Raw genomic sequence first — 7,500 nt, 5'->3', positions numbered from 1 at the left:
ACGTCAGGGCAGAAAGGGCTGGCCAGAAATGCCCGTCATCTCCCCGCCCCGAGACACGATGCCAGGCTTGGCCCAAAGCCGCTGGCAAAATCTGGTCCTTGTCCTTGGGTCCTGAACCCGATGCCCCCCTGCTCCCAGAAAACTTCTGCCAAGAAGGAAAGGACGGGGAGAGTTTCCTTAGGCCCCCAGAATTCCTCAGTGCACCTTTTAAAGCAGAGGCTCACATTCCATGGGAATCACTCACTCCTTCTTTCAACAAAAATTCTCATGTGTTTCATAAAGAGTTGTACATATTGCAACTATAAAGTCCAACCCTCTTAAAATCCATATTAAAAGTGTGTTTACTTAAGTAATAATGACCTCTGGGTCGGACATTTCCTGGCAGTTAATGGCCAGCTGTGGTGAGAGCCCTCCTTTCCACCACCAGGCCCAAGCTACCCAACTTATTAAGCTTCCAGGAAACCCCCACCCCCATTGTAACTGCTTAGCGGGCTTGGAAACACCAAGGGGAAAGAGACCAGTCTCTTCAGGAGACATCTCCTTGATCGGCGGCCATGATGTGGGTGAGGAAGTCTGCGGGCTTCCTGGAGATGTGCTCCCTGCCATCCCTGTGGCTCCCTGGCTCCGTTGGCATCCTCGAGATCGGGGCGGGGCCCCTTAGCCCAAGCAAACAGAAAGGGTCATGGGAAATCGCCAGCGGAAAGGAAAGCGTCGTTGGGTTTTGAGGCCGCCTGAATATCTGGACTTTTAAAATGTCTAACGATCGCATGGCTTGATTAACAAACCTAACGGACTCCACTTTTGTATCTTTATAGATTCTTTCTCAAGTTTTTCCTCAAGTGCAATCAGAACTGTTTGAAGAATGCAGGCAACCCCCGAGATATGCGGAGATTCCAGGTACACATCTGAAAAAGCCTCCGGACTGGGCCGTGCGATGGTTTGGGGCAATGTTGGTTACCCAATTTTGGCAATGGGCTATGAAAATGATCTTTAGGTGGAAGCAAAGTAGAATGTGCTGTCTTTGGAGTCGAGACCCCGGCTGCCCATCCCACCTCTGCCTACCCATAAGACCCTGGGCAAATAGCTTTACATCCCCCTCGGGTGGAACATGCAGGGACTGGATTTTGTAATCACCCTTCCAGCTCTGAACCTGGGACCCTCTCATCCCCAGCTCTAGGGAAACTAACCTTTTTGTTGCTCCTATCTTGTGGCTTCCAACCAAAGAGCGTATGGTCATCCCAATGGCCGGCCTACTGGGAGCCGCGGATGTTAGTCCTGGTCTGCTGCAAGGCCAGACTCAGGAGCTGAGACTAGGATTTGCCGGTGCTGGTCCATAGTACCATAAAGTCACCCTGGGTCATTAGCATCCTCTGGGCTTGACAGGACATTCACCTTCTCGCTTGAGGGACCCAAATTCACGGAGTCCAGAGTGGTTCAGGTTAAGCTGGTAATTTCCTCTGAAATCTTATTTCAGGTTTTGGTCACGTGTCGTCACGTGACTTTTTTCTTGAGCCTCTGCCATCTAGAGCTCCTTGAGTTGGGTTAAGAGTTTAAAGAGTTAGTCCCTGCAAAGGCACTCTTGGGAGTTGATGAAATGATCAGATTGTTCCCATTCAGGTCTGGTAAGTTCAATAGGCAGATATAAAATCACTTTGGATTTTTTTCCCTTAAAGGTTTCCTAGGAAAAAAAACTAAAGTAATTTCCACTTTAGCATTTGTTTGATCACCTAAAACACAGCCTATGTTTACCTGACCAGAACTTGACTTGGGATCTAGTCAGCATAGACAATCAAATTAATGATTTTATTAAACCCTACTGTGTGCAGGCAACATAATGCCATTTCAACAGCTGGTACTCTGTCCTTGCAGGTCAGGGGAGGATATTTTTCTCAGTTGTAGCATAAAGTAAAGGTATCCATTTTACATAATCAATTAATTAACATTTATTAAGCACCTACTGTGTGCCAGGCCTTGTTCTTTAAAGATTCTGTGCTATTTTCTTAAGGGAGCTTTACATTCCCTTCACTGCTCTGGACCAATTTCAGAGCACTCTGTTTAGACTAGATCATTCTTTCATCCTATTCAACTTTAATGGCTGATCTGTTGACCAGCCCTTTGTGAACTGGCTCCCATTTTCACCCCAAAAGATCTTATTTTGAGAGAGGATTGACCCGATCCCAGGTATAGACCAGGACTATTTCCCTCCATTTATCAGTGTGCTCATTGTTTGGGGATAATTTTAGGATGGCAAATCTTATGGAAACATACCAACTTCTTTGGCTATTTTAGGATTATTGAGACACGATTAGGCGAGTCCCTACTCGTGACTCAAGTTGAGATGGTGATTCCAAAATACATGATGGTTGTTCCAGGTTCTCCATCCAGTGACTCAGATTTGGGCATGATGAACACGGCCTTATTATTAAAGCATCCTGACATTTCCTGAAAAATTCTACCTTCAGGTTATTAAGCTTTAAGGGAAAAAAACCAGGATCTCTGTTTTCACGTATAATCACCAAGGCACTTCTGAGGAGTCCCCTAGGCAGCCACCAAGAGTCAAGCCCTGTAGCTTAGAGAGAAATGTTTCTTGCAAACCGTCCAGTCCAGTTTCCATTTTTCATGCATCTTGCCCTCGCCTGGCATTGGCAATATTGATCCATCGGAACAGAGCGGAAGGTCAGACCTAAAATGAGTGCATGTGTCCTCTTTGTCTTACTGATGACTGAAGGGAGCATCAATCTTAAGTGATCTGGGGCTTCACAGAGGGACCCCAGAGTCACTAGAAGGACTTCCTAAGGTCTCTTGAGCTAATCTCCCTGCCTCTCAGAAGGTTTAACTGGACTTAACAGGATGGCAGGTCTTCCACAATATTTTCAACTGGTTTCCCCATCTCAGCACCTTTCTGAAGGTGCAGTGCCTGGTGAGCCAACACAGGGAAAGGAAGCACAGCGTCCCTCCTCTCTTTCTGCTGACCCACGGTATTTTTCCCTTGGTGACTGACCTAGATAGAGAGATGACAGAATAAAGACAGTTATCTTGAAAAAACAATTTTTTTATCTTTTCCCTTTTCCCATCTCTTAAACTTGCCATGGTCTAGGAGGCTAAAAAAGGACGAACACTCTCCACGAAGTGAAATTTTGTTTGCTGTGATGGTGTCCAGATTAATTGCTAAAAGCAGTTTTAAGGCAAGACTTCAGTAAAGTGGACAATGATGGGACCCCGGGAGTACTGAGAAAAAGAGACGAGCAGAACAGCTAAGACAGTGTTGGAATAAAAGTTAGAGTCTCTTGGCACCGGGGATAGGCATAGAATTTCAGTTAGGAGGTGCTGAGTTCCAATCCTCCCTCAGACACTTAGTAACTGTGTGAGTCCAGGGAAGTCACTTCTGTGTTTCCACTTCCTCATCTGTAGAATGGGGACCACAGTAGCATCAACCTCCCAGGGTTGTTGTGAGGACCAAATGAATTAACACATTGTGAAGTGCTTTGCAAATCATAAAAACAATAGAAATACAAAAGAACAAAATCCCAAGCTCTTGAACAGCTAAAGGAACTCTTCCCGGTCCTCCAGGGTCCCCCTGTAGAAGAAAAGAGCTGGCTCAGATGATGGCTCTCCATCTGTGCTCCTGGGGTCTCGAGGACTGACCACTGGCTGGCTCCTCGGAAAGCCAGGGCCTTCCCTCACAGGAGGGTCTGCCAGACCCCTGCCCTGTCTGAGGCTGAAGCCACCCCCAGAAAGCCAAGATGAGCTGCTCCACAGTGCTAAGGATAAAGGATATTTCCAATGCTTTCAGGGACTGCTAACCAAAAAGCAGGAGGGCTCTGTCAGCAGAGCCGTCCTGCCCCTCATCAACCTTCAAGTCGAGCTTCCTACTTAGTTCAGTTTCACAGTTCATTCTGGGGCTGTACTAAGAACTGAGCACAACTTTGGTTCTGAACGCAGAGTTCTGTGGGGCGTGTGTATTGGTCAGCGCTCAGAGCCCAGAAGATGGGGCATTTCCAATCAGGAATGGTCTCCCCAACTGTCCCTCTGCTCCAAAGCTTGCCACCACCTCAGGGACTCCCTTGGCCTGGAGGGACCCTCAAAATTTCCTTCATCCCAGGGCCGAACTCACCCCAAGGGGAGCCTGCTACAGCAGCCCCATTTTGTCCTTAGTCTGCCTTGGCCATTAAATGACATCTCCACTGTGGAGCCTCCACCCTTTGAAAAAAGGTCATTCCCTGTTTCACTGGCTCGTTGGAGAGCGTCACTGTCTTGGTCAGCGAGGTTGTCCCCTTTGCCAGGCTGGCTGTTCTAGTGTCTCCCAAGTAGCAGCTGGGAGCTGGGGGCCTTATCCATCATCCCTCCTTTGGCCGCCCTCTGAACCTGGACCCAAGAATAGGAGCCTTTCACTCCAAAATAATGGAGGGAATTCCATGGGCCTGCCAGGGTCACTCACTATCCAGATGAACTTGAAGAGGGCTACTTCACAGGGACTGCAAACACTTTCACTATTCATCTTCAACTCTGTCTTTTCAGATGCAAAAAAGTTCATTATCAGACATTAAATGTAATTGTGAAATTGACCCAGAGATCATTTACTGAGAGAGAATGTAGGGAGTGGGGGCTCTGATTTATTCAGCACTTGCTGGTCTTGGGGGATCCTCACAGCCTTCATTTGAAGGCAGTCTCAAGTGAACAAATTTTAATTAGATAAACTATCTAATCAATATATCAACAGATCAAAACAGCAGCTTTTAAAATGAGTGGCTAGAGGGGTGTTTCTGAAGCTAATGGCGAGAAGAATATTTTCCTGAATTGAATTCACTTGTTAGCATAATAGGAGATTAAGCTCTCATTAGTGGAGCAGGTTTTGAAGAGAAACAATTGTGAGTTTAAAAAAAAAATCCTGTCTATTAGCCCCAACCCAGTGAATGGTGGGTGGGCATCAATGAAAAACTTCTGAGCACAATCACGAGATTTTCTGTTCCCCATTAGAGTCGTATTCACAACCAACCCCCCAAAGTTGCTGGACGTGTGTTTGGATGACTTTGCCATCCCTTGTGACGGATGACTTTCTCTCGGCAGGTTGTTGTATCAACTACAGTCAACGTGGATGGCCACGTTCTGGCTGTGTCCGACAACATGTTTGTTCACAACAACTCCAAACATGGAAGGCGGGCCCGCCGCCTTGACCCGTCAGAAGGTACGGCCCCTTCTTATCTGGAAAATGGTAGGCACACATTTACATGTCTCTTTTTATTTGCGATGCTTTTTTTTTTCCTTTTTTTTTTTCTTTTTGCATCATCTTTTATGTTGATCCACTCGACAATTATTTTCACATGATTTTCCCTCCTGCCTTTGATCAAGCTACTCACTAGAAAGCATCCCAGGCCTTGTCAAGCAGAGGATAATTCTGTATTTGCTTCTTACATTTTCTTATTCCTTTCTTTTAATGCTTCATGTTTTGCACTCAGCCCATTAAAAAAAAAGCCAAAGTCTTTTCCATTCTCCCTCTTTCTGTTTGTTTAAAAGCTTTATTTTGCTTCTAGCTTTTCTTGCTCTTTTCATTTTATTTAGTTTTATTTTGGCTTGTCATAATCCTTGCTCCAGTGGTAGAGACACTCAGCTTGTGTCTGCCATTAGAAGTGGACGGGAAAGTCATGACTGACCCTGCCAAGAATTTACCTAGGGGTCAGCTTCCTGACCTCGGTCCCCACACCCCAGAAGAAAGAGGTAGAGTTAGGGATAAGAAAAAGAACAGAAAATGTCTTCCAACAACCATTCACCAACCAGTGACTTCTAGGAGCGAGCCGTTTGTGAGCAGAGGGATGGATAAACACGTCCCTAGGTACCCACTTCCTAATCTAAGAGACTTTGAGAAGTGGGAGTGGGCACCCTTAGCCTCCAATCCATATTCACACACTTAAGGGCTCAATACTTTGCAAATATCAGGAGACATAGAAGACAGTGGAAAGGTCACTGGAGAAAGAAGAAGCCCCTCTAGACCCACTTGGCTCATGCTTCCCCTTAAGTAAGATCTCTTTGATTGTAAATGAGCTCCTCTTTGGGTGACCCCAGGGGCAGAGATTTAAGAAATCTGATTTCTCTAAAGTGAGTCGGCACCCTAACAATAGCAGGTCTGGGACTTCCCCACCCCTCACCAATAGAACCCTGGGAGGACAAAGATCCTGGCGTCCTGGGGCCTCCATTTGAGGGGTGACCAAACGTATCTGGCCAGAAAAGAGACCGGAGCCGGTGGTGGCGATGGGAACGAAATCCGATTCAGACATCAAGATCGGAGCACAAATTATGCATCTGCTGTGGTCCACCAAAATAAGCTAATTTGTTTTTCTGCGTTAATGACTAAGGTATCAGAGAACCAAACTCCGGTAATTAGAGGTCGCCCCAGCACCCCAGTCATTAGGGCCCGTGACGTATTGTTTGTCTCCTTCCGAGCCGCTCAAGGTAGGGGTGTGTTTTGCTTAGCAACCATCACTAATGAGGTTCACAATTAGGAAGGTTGAATCCTCTTCCCTTAGTCCTCTCCCTCCCTAGAGAGAGGACGAGCAACATTATAGGTTCAAGGAAGCGTTCTCAGCCCTGTGGTGGTAGGTTTCCGTCTGGGTCCAAATTCAGCCTCTTCTAATGAGCTATTATGATCTTAGCCAAGTACAAGTATTTATTTTTATAAATCTGCATTAAAAAAAGGCATTTGACTGTAAGGAGCAAATATAACATTTAGAAGAATAAAGGCCCCTTGTGTGGACCCCGGAGACCTCGGCCCACCAATCAAAAGCCACTTTGTCAAGGAACCCGGCTCGGGGTTTTGTTTGTTTGCTTAAGTATGGGTGACATAATCACCAGAAAGCTTTCAATATCTTTCACTTGAAATTGATCACACTGGGCCATTGTCTCGAGCCCCCGGCAGGAGCCGGGGGGCCGCCCTCAAACAGATGCTCCCAGCTCGGGGCCCCTCTCCTCCAGCCGGGGACATGGCTCCCGGGGAATTTTGCACCAATGAGGGCCCGGCTTCTCCTTCCGGGCCGGCGATGGGCGGCCGGGGAGGGGGGCGATGGGAGAAGGGCTCGGGGTAGGGGCGGCCGGCGGGCCCCTCCAAATTTCTTTCCCCCTGCCCGGCTGCACCCCATCTCGCGGAGGGGCCGGTGTGCTTTGAATTAGCAGCACATCCTTTCAAGAGAGAGCCCCCACTCCAAACCGCAGCTATTTGCCTGTGTGCAGCCTCTTCTAGCTAACACCTCATTATCCAATCATCTAATATTCACCAGCAGTATATACACACACACACTCAGATCGTTTCCAAGTAAACTAATTCCCCCCGCTGCTGCTGTGGAAGGCTGCCATACAATCCTTTGAGCTCACAAAAGGCGAGGCAGATTATTTACAGTAGTCGAATACAAGTGAGGGAAAACGATTGTTCTCCCTTTCAGCCCGGCATCTAGAACTAATGTTTAATTTTTTCTCGTCCCTTCCCTCCTCTCCCCCCCAGCCCCTAAATGA

The 7,500-nt window shown here is 47.1% G+C and overlaps 1 protein-coding gene across 6 annotated transcripts in view; it reads left to right on the top strand.

Moving 5' to 3' along the window:
* Window positions 1-7,500, top strand: part of EBF3 (EBF transcription factor 3) — a 143,310-nt gene that overhangs the window by 93,078 nt on the left and 42,732 nt on the right. For 3 of the 6 annotated variants that reach the window (XM_031957038.1, XM_031957036.1, XM_031957034.1), the window contains exons 7-8: window positions 816-897; window positions 5,068-5,185. In XM_031957038.1, coding sequence (XP_031812898.1) covers window positions 816-897; window positions 5,068-5,185 — 200 coding nt within the window. Of the gene's footprint in view, window positions 1-815; window positions 898-5,067; window positions 5,213-7,500 lie in introns of all 6 variants that reach the window. The other 3 variants (XM_031957037.1, XM_031957035.1, XM_031957033.1) reach the window with 1 other exon arrangement.

This window comes from Sarcophilus harrisii, chromosome 2, assembly GCF_902635505.1.
Source record: "Sarcophilus harrisii chromosome 2, mSarHar1.11, whole genome shotgun sequence".
Lineage (NCBI taxonomy): Eukaryota > Metazoa > Chordata > Mammalia > Dasyuromorphia > Dasyuridae > Sarcophilus > Sarcophilus harrisii.
This window is presented reverse-complemented; position numbering and strand designations above follow the sequence as displayed.